General features: G+C 30.9%; 1 protein-coding gene across 1 annotated transcript; it reads left to right on the top strand.

The window, feature by feature from the left end:
• Positions 1 to 11,056: 11,056 nt before the first annotated feature.
• On the top strand, positions 11,057 to 13,238 carry LOC126897945 (piggyBac transposable element-derived protein 4-like). Its single transcript, XM_050671894.1, has 3 exons — positions 11,057 to 11,243; positions 11,606 to 13,044; positions 13,131 to 13,238. Exons 1-3 carry the CDS (start codon positions 11,057 to 11,059, stop codon positions 13,236 to 13,238), a joined length of 1,734 nt encoding a protein of 577 aa, XP_050527851.1.
• Positions 13,239 to 13,323: the final 85 nt, after the last annotated feature.

Genomic DNA, 13,323 nt, shown 5'->3' with positions numbered 1-13,323 from the left:
TATTTTTTTTTACAACCGTTAGGTTGGTTAATACCATTGGTATATTCTGGGGAAATTTAAGTGCAGTGGTTTCCCGTTGCCTTCTGTACTGGGAACATGGTGCTTTTTCGCCACCGTAGAATGCGTGCGCATGATCACCCATCCGTTCACCTTCGGCGCTAGGCGCGGCTTATCACTAGAGTTTTGTCAACAACTAGTGTGACCACTGCGGCACCACACGCCCCTCGTATGTATTCTATACTCTACTCAATTATAAAGTAATATTCAGGGGTTCTTAACACCGTATTACAAGAATTAAGGATACTTTTTACTTAATGAGGTATAAAACAATGTTTTAGATCGGCCAACCTTAACCTTAACTTCCACTTGAAACGTCTCTCATATCATCTACGCTTACATCATCCGCCAACAAATCACATTCAGTAACATCCCTCCATTTCTTTTTTGGTTGCGTTCTTTTACCTCTTCTTCCTTCGATATTCATAACATGACCAAACCATATATGTCTATTTTATCCACGACGCTACACATAAACTCCCTCTTATATATTCGTTCCTTATCCTATATTCTCTCCATCTACTCTCCACTAATCCATCTAAACATTCTCATCACTCCTCTATTCTCTTGTCAACCGTTAAAAACTCTGAACCATACATCATAGATAGTCTCACTACAGTCTTATAAAGCTTATTTTTCAGTCTCGTTTGGATTCTCTTATCATAAACATACTAAGCGCTTCTCTCGCGCCTAGTATGTTTATAGTAGTATACTATAAATTTATATTTAAAAATAATATATTATATATTATTATTATACAAAATTATGTTTAACAAAATTAAATATTCTCTGAATTTTAAATAAGTTTTAATTCATAAAACTATCGTCGATATTGTAATAACAAATGTAAACTAGATCGGGGTGGTATTAATAGTAAAGAATGTTACAATATCACGATTGCATCGTAAAGACATAAATACAAATATTTTGATTTATAGTTATTACTTGATTAGTGTAGTGTGTTATGTAACGTGACAAAAAGTATCTATTTTGTTTGTCTATTTGTATAGATTTGTATGTTTGTCTATTTATATACATGTATGTGTTCTAAGTTATCTTGGTTGAGACAGCATTTATCATTTATCATTGCTTGTACGCGTGCGAGATAGTCTGCTCTGTACTACTTCGGACCGGTTCATGGACATTTGTGTGTACACTCACCCCACTCCTTTCTTTTTAGAACGTCATTTGCACTGCCCACCACATATATTGTCGCCTTATGATTCGAATTGTTATTAATAATTTCCAGCACTGGGTATTTAATTTTTTTTTGACTCCTACTCTAAAGGCGCCGTGCCAAAAGCACGTGTGGGAAATTTTTTTTATTATTTAGGTCCCTCAACATGGCAGGAATGTTACAATACCAGCTGTCATGTTATATGTATTTTTTTGGTGATTTTTTATATATTTTTTATATATATAAAATATATATAGGCTTTATATGGGATGATGCGTGTATATAGTATTAGTACAAAATGATAACGTAATGCATTTTATTCCGGGGTGTCCCAACGTCTTGCAAACTAGATCTACCTGTTTAAATCCAATCGCTTACTTTGGACGTATACCCGGCGTGCTTAGTAGTAATGCCGTGATTAATAGCTGGTGGGTACCCGGAGACGTTCATCGTAATGTCAAATTATAAAAGTGTAGGTGTAACTATTATTTGTTTTTATTAATATGTGTTTTTAGCTTTGATGCGAAGCTGAGAAGGTATTAATTTCACTATGATGTATTTTTTTTTTGTGTCTGTTACCACTTTTTCTCAGCTCTCACCGAACCGATTTCTTTTAATGATACGTCAAAAGATCACAAATCGTATTTAGTAGAAGACGTTACCCTCAAAAATTGAAAAAAATTCCCTCGTTCCCCGTAAATGGGGGAAACCTCCGAAAAAATTACAAATTTAAAAATGGCTAATTTTTGAAATTTTTTCAATTTTTTTTACTAAAAACTGCCGTAACTTTTTTAAAAATAAACATATCAATATAATTCTTTTTTTTATAGATGCATGATGTCATTACCTATCATTTGGTATATTTTTTTTATAAATCTGACTTTNTACCTATCATTTGGTATATTTTATTTATAAATCTGACTTTTTACCTGCCCACAGTGGGGGATTTAAAATGACAATTTTTTTACAAAAAATTAATTTTTTCAACTTAACTTTTGAAAGTGTTCCGGAAGGTCTGACACTTTTATATATATCTTAAATTAAAGCTAATGTAATATACTTTATTATGGAAAAAAAAAATTTCGGACTTTATTTTGTCTTCATGGTGAAAATGACTACCGAATGCTATTTTTGTGTTAAAATACTCGATTTTATTTTTTACATTTTATATCAATACAATTTTTATGAGAAATAATATTTATATCCCTCTTTTATTCGACATACTTTATCTTAATCAGGATATAAATAAAGAAATAGCAATCATATAGCTTTTGGAATAATCAACCAATTTTTTAAAATTAAACACTATCTAAAGATTTGCATCGAAGCGTTTTTTATGATAGTGATTTTAATCACTGTCAGATATCATTATACTTGACCCAACTATGCCACGTCACCACTGTGCCATGACTTCTCTATGCTGGGTTTTTTTTTATTCTCTCTGTTTCCCTGTAATTTGTAGATGAGGTTTTTTGCCTCGTATTAGCTTAATTTTTTTTTTTTGTTTTTTTTTTTTACTTAATAAAGCTCCTTAATTTAACTTTACTATCTTTTTTTTTTGCGTTTTCCATCTTCAATGGACTTGTGCATTTTTTTTTCCTTTCAAAAATCAACTCCCTCTAGTTTATAAGGTACGGGAAACGGCCTTGTATAAGGTTTTGAGGTACATCAACTATCAACGACTCAACGGACATCCACTTCAACCTTTATTACTTTTCTATGTTTAGCTTTGATGCAAAGCTGAGAAGGTATTAATTTTACTTTAATGTTTTTTTTTTTAAATTTAAAAATTTTTTTTTTTTGTATCTGTGAACGCTCAATCTCAGCTCTCGCTGGATCGTTTTTGATGAACAATATGCCAAAAGATCACAAATCGTATCTAGTTGAATACATAAACCTCAAAATTTGAAAAAAATTCCATCACTCCCCGTAAACGGGGGAAATCCCCAAAAAATTACAAATTTAAAAATCGCTAATTTTTGAATTTTTTTCAATTTTAGCTTCGATGCGAAGCTGAGAAGGTATTAATTTTACCATGATGTGTTTATTTTTTTATTTTTTGTGTCTGTCACTACTTTTTCTCAGCTCTCACTGGACCGATTTCTTTTAACAATACGTCAAAAGATCACAAATTGTATCTAGTTGAAGACATTACCCTTAAAAATTTAAAAATTTTCCCTCGTTCCCCGCAAATGGGGGAAATATCCAAAAAAATTACAAATTTAAAAATCGACAAATTTTGTCATTTTTTTCACTTTTTTTTCTTAAAACTTCCATAACTTTTTCAAAAATCAACAAATCAACATAATTTTTTTTTAAACTAAAACCTTAGATATTTTCCTTTCATTTGATATAATTTTTTTGAAAATTTAACACTTAACCTGCTCATGGGGGGGGATTTAAAATTGCAACTTTTTTACAAAAACTAACTTTTTCAACTTAATTTTTGAAAATGTTCCGGAAATACTGCGTCCTTTAAACATATATCAAATTAAAGCTTATTTTATGTACTATAAAATGAAAAAAAAAAATTTGTCCCGACACTTTATCTTCTGCATGTAAACGGTTGCCGTAGTTAAAAAAACACTATTTTTGTGTTAAAATTTTCGATTTTCGATTTTTAATTTTCAACTTAAAAATGCTATAACTTTTCGAAAAATGTATATATCAGCACAATTTTTTTTTTTCTAAATACATTATAAGTACATCTTCCATTTGACATACTTTTTATTAAAATTAGACAATTTCCCTTTATGTAGGGGGGTTCAAACTTTGAAACATTGTATAAAAAATAGAACTTTTTCAACTGAACTTTTGAAAATATTCCGGAAAGACTGACACTTTTATATATACCTTATAAAATATACTTTGTTTTCTTATGTAATATACTTTATTTTGAAAAAGAAAAAAATTGATTTCTGGATTTGTCTGCATGGTAAAAATGACTACCGTATTTAAAAAAATTCTATTTTTGTGTTGAAATTCTGGGTTTTATATTTTATTTTATTTTAAAATACCTGACAAGGGGAGTACACAGATTTTCATAAATATTATATAAATAAAATTGATATAACATAAAAAATTTAACTAATTAAAATTTTTTTGCTTTTTTGAAGTCAAGAAAAATAACTTTGAAATTTGAACTAGCTTAAATAGCCATTTTTTTCAAACCACGCTAGCAACGTACGGTTACCGAGTCGGTAAAACTTTAGTTTTACGCGTTTAGGGTACAAGGTTCCAATCAGCGTACGGCAAGGAATTTTTACTTTTTTTTTAAATTCTTTTTCAACTCCTTTGATTTTTAGCTCATTTATATTCAATAACTTCAATAAAGATCAAAGATCCTATCATTGTAGTCGCCAATCGCCAGAAGAAATTTCTTATTCATATTAAAATTATTTTACTATATTTTAAGTTTTAGCTTCAATGCAAAGCTGAGAAGATATTTTTTTGTGACTATCATTTATTTTCTCTGCTCTAACTTGACCTACTTTTTTCAACGATAGGTAAAATGACTACAATTAGTATCTAGTTGAAAAAATTGAAAAAAATTCTAATTTATTAATTAAACAGTTACTTATCCCATGCTCTCCATACAGACAATTAAAATCATTTATTTCTAATGTTTTCAAAGTATTTATTGACGAATAAAGTTTGACATGATAATATGATTTGTTTCAACTACAAAATTAAATCTTTTTACTTTGTAATTTAATAATTTTTTTATTCTATTTGTGTGTGCTACTTCTAGACTATAATATTCCAAATTTTTTGGTTTGTTGCTATATAAATCATTTCTAAATAAAATAATTGTTAGTTTTTCCTGAATTAACAATGGATTTCTCCGAATAAATAAAAATATTAAATTATTGAATATCAATTTCATACTAAATTTAATAACTATAATTAGTATTTATTCATATATTATATTTTAAAATCAAAGAACTACTAATCAGNTATTCATATATTATATTTTAAAATCAAAGAATTACTAATCAGGATATAATTAAAGAAAAAAGAGTTGATGTTGCTTTTGTAATCATCCACCAATTTCTTAGAATTAAAAACTATCTACAGATTTGCATCAAAGCGTTTCTTATGACAGTGATTTTTATACTCGTCCCATCTATGCCTCGTTCACACTCTGCCTCGACTCCACTGTGCTACCGTTTTTTATTTTTTTATTTTAAATTGTTTTTAATGTACAAGATTTTTTTTTTTTAAATTTGTAATCTTTCAGTTATAACTACTTTTACTTGATATTCCCTGGAATGATGGGAATACAATCTTGATAGGTAATTTTCTATTGCTCGAAGCAATTAAATTAGACGAAATTTATTTTTAAAAAGATAATTATTCAAAATTATTAAAAGTGTGTTTATTTCTAAGCAAAATGTTTAACAATATTATAATATTTTAACAAAGTAAGTTTTAGACTATATAAAATAAATCAAGTTAAAACTAGAAAGACATACCCAAAAAATACAGTAGAGTATGTTGTAATAGAGAAAAAATCTGACACGACAACGTGAGCAATAGAGGTAAATACATGGAAAAACATTGTTTTTAGCCTTTTTATAATGTACGACGAACGGCATTAATGAGGATTGTGTTTCATCAAATGTTTTTACCTATTTTATAGACGCATGTAGCATTATTCTCTCGGTTTTTAGTACAACTATTATAATAGAGTTCTCTTTATTGAGTACTGTTGTGATGCTTCGAAGACGCGAAGAAAAACATTGACAGGGCTATTATATATTATTGTCAAGGCCAGAATCAAATGTGTTTTTAAATTAGTATATTCTTTTGTATTGTTTGAGAAATGCAAGAGGTATTGGGTATTTTAACATTTTCTAGAGAAGAATATTACAATATGTAACAAAAAAATGTTTTGAAATAATTTTCATTTTTTAAGTAATTTAGTGAGTAATGATAAATAATAATTGTATATATAAAAAAAAATTCATTTCTATTAAAATAAAAAATAAGTTGTATTTTCACTATGTAATCATTATTTTCTTAGAGGATTTTCAAAAGTTATTACGCCAGCGCATTGTGGTATACATTATATTTCAAAATACCATTTAAATTTGATCTAAATCCAACCAAACTTATAACTAATTATTACTATATAAGTCAATGTCTATCTTGTATCACTGTATAAATTTTAGTAAGCCACAACCAAGTTACCCGATTTGAATACGAATTGTACTATATTAATATATTGTTACTTTGCAATCCAGTGGGATTTTAAATTATGAAATTTTGGAAATTCAAAAATTTCCTTGATATACATGTAAACCTAATTTATAAATGTTGTTCAGGATTTGTATAGCGCAATATGTCGTATGTTATCATTTACCACGCTTATTCTATTATTTACTTTGGACTTTGCCTATGGTTGCTGGATATCAATTCGAATACAATATTACATAGGACAATGGTACAGTTTCTACAGACGAACTCAGCGAGTAATAATTATTGTATCCAATGAATAAAATTTTAAAGCTCTAAATCATATATTTTATTTTTGGAAAATTTCAATTGTTTTTAAATAAAATAATTTTTAATAATTTTAAGCACTATTAATACAAATAAATTATAACAAAATAATGGCAAATATATTATTTTTCTATGAAGATCGTTAAGAAAGAAAGGTTACCACATTTATGAAAAATTGAAAATGCATATATTTAAATATCATAGAATATTTGAATAATATATCAAACTATTTTTCGACATAGTCTAACATTAAAATATCATAAAAATCTGCCGTCAACTCTTTGAAACACTTGTTTGCCATTTATTATTCGATCTTATAGTAGTTGACAAAATATTGCTCACCATAACATTCTTTTAACTTGGTAAACAAGTATAAACGGATGCGACACCTAATTAAGGCAAAGGGGGTGGCTCACAATATCTCATGCAAACAAAATATTTGTACCCAATCGGGAAACATTTTTGGCAGTACTCAAACGTCTAAACATTGGGTACCCATCTCGTACGAAATGTATTGTACCCGTGTTTTCTAACACAATACTACTATGGAGACTCGCATGAAAAAAGAATTCGTTAAGTTTTGCAAGCTACGCAGTAATCGTTTTACACTTTTTTCAATTTTTTGCACATGATTAATTGGTCTTCTACTCCTTATCTCGTCGTGAATATCTGTACGACTTTTCTTAAACAATCCGATCTATTTAGTAACATGCTGATGAATCATTACTTCATTATTATAAACAACGACTTAACAATAAAAATTTGCGCCGCTATTGTTTTGAAGATCCAGTAAACGTTTTTTCAACATAACAAGAACGAGAGGTGGCGAGAATGCGCGATAAATTCATCACTAAAAATACGAGGGCGACCTCAAAATTACCGTTAAAAGTTACCGTACACTCAGGTGTAGCAACTTTAAAAAATATTTCCACGACGTTTCAGAACAATTGTAACCTTCCTTTCTAAATGGCCCTTATACTTAGATAAATATAGCATAACTTATTATTTATATTATCTCATCATAAGTTTAAGCACAATTTTTACACAAAATTTAATCTAGCAAATACTTTGCTTTATTTATTTTATATAATTTTTATAGTTTTTAACTCGGTGCTCGAAATGGACAATTTTTGAACCGGAACGCATTTTTTTTTAATACATACTAAAAAAAAGTTATGAGTGTCATTAATGAATGAATTCTCAATTAATGAATGTAATCGACATATAATTTTATTACATGTATTATAATTTTATCATCGGCTACCAGACGCTTAGTTAAGCATATTTTTCAACATTAAAGATGTCGCCGTACAGTAATGGTCATTGTCCTATGGATTTTTTGAGAACAATGGCAACGTTTGTCGTTATGGCTTTATAATTTCTCAGAATTTTACTATCATCTACCAGACGCTTAGGTAAGCATATTTCCAACATCAAAGGTATCATTATATTATATCGATCATAATCGTCTGTAATTTTGTATGAGAACAATTGTGACGCTGTCTGTGTATTAATAACATTAGATGTACTCGACGCTTAGGTAAGCATATTTCCAACATCAAAGGTACCACCGTACAGTAACGATCACTCTCATAAGCATTTATTTTTTACATAGTATTTTATTATTTAAACTATCTGCTTTTGATTTATGTAATAAATAAATGAAATATAATAAGGATAAGGTACTAAAATAAATAACACATTTTTATAATAGTAAAATATATATTTAAATAATCATAAGTATTTTATAAATAAAATCTTTTACATTATTTTTTGAAAAAACCAAATTATAATATTTTATGAACTTCATTAGTCATAGGATTATATTCAAACATTTTGTCGTGTATTATTAAGCAATATGCTGTAGTGTTGGTCGGAAAATTTTCATCAGATTCAAATTCTAATCTAATATGTACTGGCGCATTTTTTAATTTTTCGTTTTGTCTCGAACAGTCAATGACAATGAGTGGTGCAGTTGTCTTGAATTCTGTTTTTGTCAGCATAGGATACGCCATCTCCTTTTCATAGAACTCTTCTTGGAATTGAGTGTACATGTGATATGGTAAAGCATACTTATCATTTAGAAAGTCCATTCACAGGTTGTCATAGGGGTACGATTCCGAATTCAAGTATACTTTTAGAGATGATAACGAACAATGGTCAAAACGACTACTATCTTTGTTTATTTTGTTCTTTCTATCCATTTGAAAAGCTACAATAACAAATATCGGGCTCTCAGTCTGCGATGAAGTTTTCACAGGATTTTCACATAGATCCAAATTTTGAAATGCTATTTAAAGCGGTGTTAAGGTTTCCAGGATTTTGAGCATGCCTAACCGCATGGCATCGACACACTTACTTATGGAACTTTCCATATTACTTTGTTCAAAATAATTTTACAACTTGATAAATTTTCGTTTGTTGAGTAAATACAGTGAGTTAGCCAATTGTTAACCAATTCTACATCTGAGCCGGCAGGATATCCCGAGAGTTCTCCATCTATCAAGAGATAGAAATCACATGGAATGGTGTAAACATCTTGCTGTTGGATACATATTCGTATCTCATCATTATTCGATAGTGCGCTAACCGAAAACGGTTGATAGGAAAAATAATCCAATTTTACTATGCGGTGATCATTGTACGGTGTTTCCATTACTTCTAAAATATCGTCCATTGTTAATTGTATATCCCCAAGCAGAAAGAATGTCAAGGTTTCCACGTCGTATCTCTTCAACTAGTTTAATGATTGGTTTTTTAATATTACTCTTGGTTTTATTGAATCAAAGAGCCATCGCGTATATGTAAACGTATGGTAACAGGCTCACCACTAAAGTTAATCGATTTATCGTCTTGATCTGTTATTTTCACAGTTATAAAGTATAGTTGATTGGATATTAATGGATAGTATATCAAATTTTTAGGATTTTCAACAATACGGTATCTAGCTGCCACTCCTGGATTAAACTCGTGAACCGCATGACTAGGAATTCCATTGTCAAATGCGCCATAATCAGCGTTACAATTTATTTTTATACTAGTTAAATTATTTATGTTGGCAACTTGATCCCATGTATGTATTTTATTTGCGTCGAGTATTTTTCGGTGAAAGCTTAAAATACCACCTCTACTATTTTCAACGCTACAATCTATCTGTCGGCTACACTTTAATTCTGATTTTAAAGTGTTTTTATTAGCCTTGAACATGAATGAGATTTTATACGACTGAAGACGTTCTTCTAGATATTTACTAATGTCTTCGAGTTCATAAGTGCCTTCAGGCACTTTAATTTCTATGTTATTTTCAAGAAGCTCGTTATTTGTATTTATCAAAGTGAATGTATTGTTTGACTTTTCAATATTTGGTATTGAATTACATCCGTAAAACCCCAAAAACGCAACCTCTGTTGCTCCAGCGAATTTTATCGGTGGAAAAAAACTTGATGTGGCTTCCGACGTTGTGTCATGCAGCGTAAGGGTCAGCGATTTGAGCATTGTAATTTTAAAAATTTTAAACACAGCTAACCACAAACGTTTGTGTTATATTATTGTTTCTGATTATAATTGTATTTCACGCGCAATCCGGTGAAATATTTTTCAAGTTCCAGCGGTGGAGGTAAATTTCCAAAAGAGTCAAATTACACCACGTCCTTGCTTTTCTTGAAATACGTTACCCAATGTGTTCCATTTCCATGTTCAATGTCCAAATTAACAACTGCACTCTCGTATATTTTGGGCTTGACAGGCAACTTATCTCTCGAAAAGATACCGCGGAATAGACTGATTCCGAATGACTCAGCATATTTTATAATATCTAAATCGCTGAGTGCACGTCGTTTGGGTAGTGTCAATGATAGTTTTTTTGATGTTTCAAATAAAATCCACCACCCTTCTTTTTCCCAGCATATGGATGCAAGTATAATGCATTACCGATTTTCACTGGTTTATTCGAATTAACGTTTTTTCTGACTTCGTGTGCAGCTCTTACAATACTCGATACTCCACCAGCCAACGATACTAACCCGTCGTTGGTACACATGTGAGCGCGCCGCTCACACAGATAGCATTTCGAGCGTTAATCGTACAAATATTATTGAATTAATCTGATACTATAAATACCTTCAAATAACATGTCTATAAATATTTTTAAAAATAAATGATTGCGCTATTTGTCATTTCCTATCAGTTATCGATAGACAAAGTCGACTGTACCGATTTAGTGAGCGTCGCGCTAACACTGTACTAACCGCGCAATATTTTTATCACCGCCGTCACAGTCGATTACGTACACGTGTTTTTACTATTTTTTAATTTATCATGTCCAATAAAGTTATTTCGTGGTTAGAAGAGACCGAAGAAGTTTTTTTAGATGACTCAGACGATACCGATGCTGATCCTAGTTATGTAGATCCCGCCGAATTACGTGAAAATGAGTCTGATAGTGACATTTCTGAACCTACACCTAGTATAATTACTCAAAGATCAAATACTTCACAAACCTCTCGTTTGATGTGTTCGAGGTAGTAATTATAATAATAATGACAACAATAATAATAATAAATAAACCAATAGCGATTTTATTAGTCACCACAAACAATAATCTTAATTATCCAATAATTAAATAAAATTATCTTTAGTTCCTCATGAAAGGTCAGCGTGACATATCGAAGAAAAAAAACGAATCAATCTATATCCAGCTCCGAGCGACCGGTTCTCACCGCCCGTCGGTCACCGCAAATAGCGCGACCTGTCGGACGTGAAGAGGAAGCGCCGCGATCGCCATCCGGTGGTAACACCGGAAATGAGAAGTGACCGCGACACGTTCAAGAAGTCATAGTCCTATAGCACAGAATTCTTACTACTTAGGAAAAGATAAACAAACAAAATGGTATAAAGACGCTCCTCCTAAAAATGTACGTACTCGCCAACGTAACTTCGTTTTACGTTTACCAGGCGTAAAACCAACAGGTCGCAATGCAAATTCTATTTTGAAGTGCTGGAACTTATTTTTTGCTGATTCCATGATTGACGATATAGTAAAATACACCAACATATATCTGGATAAAATTCGTTCAAAATATACACAAAAACATATGGTACGCGAAACCTCAAAATCCGAAATAAACGCGCTTTTTGGACTGTTATATTTGGCCGGTGTTCAACGTGGTAATCATCTCAACCTTGATGATTTATGGTCAAATGACGGCTTATCTCCAGAGTATTTTCGAGCAGTTATGCCAAAAGCACGATTTTATATTCTTCTAAGAGCAATGAGGTTTGACGATATAGGTACACGGGCTCAGAGAAAACAATTTGATAAGCTTGCGGCCATTCGTTCAATATTTGACGAATTTGTTCTACGCTGCGAGAATTATTATACAGTGGGGGCAAATGTAACTATAGATGAAATGCTCGAAAGTTTTCGAGGCCGTTGTAGTTTCCGAGTGTATATCCCAAGTAAACCTAACAAATATGGTATAAAAATCCAGGCCTTAGTCGACTCTAGCACCTTTTATACGTCGAAAATGGAAGTGTACGTTGGGACTCAGCCCGATGGGCCTTATAAATGCGAAAACGACCCAGCAAGTGTAGTAAAAAGATTAATCGCCCCAATTACGAAAACAGGTCGTAATATCACCATGGATAACTGGTATAATTCTATACCTCTAGCAATTGATCTACTAAAAAATCACAACACTACTGTAGTTGGTACACTTCGTAAAAACAAACGTGAAATTCCCCTTTGTTTTTTAGACACTAAAAAAAGGCAATTGAACTCTACGATGTTTGATTATGACAAAGACATATTGCTTACGTCATATGTACCAAAAAAAAATAAAAATGTATTGCTTATTTCCACTATGCACGAACAAGGTGTCATTGATCCAGAGTCTGAAAAAAGAAAACCAGAAGTGATAACGTACTACAACAGTACAAAAAGTGGCGTGGATTGTGTGGATGAAATGAAGGGCGAATACTCTGTGGCTAGAATAAGTTGCAGGTGGCCACTGACCATTTTTTTCTCTCTGATGAACATAGGAGGCATAAATAGCCAAATTATTTTTCGAGAAAATACAGGAATTTATCTAAGTCGTCGAAAATTTCTAAAAACCTTGGGAAAAGAACTTACAAGACCATTTATGTTAGAACGATTGCAGATGCCTACTTTGCGTACAAGTACTCGACAAAGAATAATAAAATTGACTGGTTACACCAAGACAGAAGATGAAGTTCCTGAACGTTCAAACATTGATCATCGTCCGAAGTGCGTATTTTGTCCAAAAAGAAAAAATCGAAAGACCATGGTGAGGAAATATTTTTATGAATACATAATAATAATAATATTATATATAACTAATTTTTCAAATAATTGTTTGAAATAATTTTGTAGACCAAGTGCGTAAAATGCAGCGTGCCAATATGTAAGGAGCATACGACGAGCACATGCGTATCCTGCTGTAACGATCACAACGAAATAAGTAGTACAGAAAGTGAATAGACCAAAGTGATGAATTTAATAGTTTATAAATTTTCATTTATATTAAGTTTTTAATTAATTTGTATTGCTTTATAAGGAAAAAAAA

This window comes from Daktulosphaira vitifoliae, unplaced genomic scaffold (assembly GCF_025091365.1).
Source record: "Daktulosphaira vitifoliae isolate Bord-2020 unplaced genomic scaffold, ASM2509136v1 Scaffold_2, whole genome shotgun sequence".
Taxonomy (NCBI): Eukaryota; Metazoa; Arthropoda; class Insecta; order Hemiptera; family Phylloxeridae; genus Daktulosphaira; species Daktulosphaira vitifoliae.
This window is presented reverse-complemented; position numbering and strand designations above follow the sequence as displayed.

Excerpts from the sequence above, each read along its gene's own strand:
- LOC126897945 (XM_050671894.1), top strand. The coding sequence starts at position 11,057 with ATGTCCAATAAAGTTATTTCGTGGTTAGAAGAGACCGAAGAAGTTTTT. Across the intron at positions 11,244-11,605 it reads AAATACTTCACAAACCTCTC|GAAAAGATAAACAAACAAAA; the intron begins GTTTGATGTGTT and ends CTTACTACTTAG. Across the intron at positions 13,045-13,130 it reads GAAAAAATCGAAAGACCATG|ACCAAGTGCGTAAAATGCAG; the intron begins GTGAGGAAATAT and ends ATAATTTTGTAG.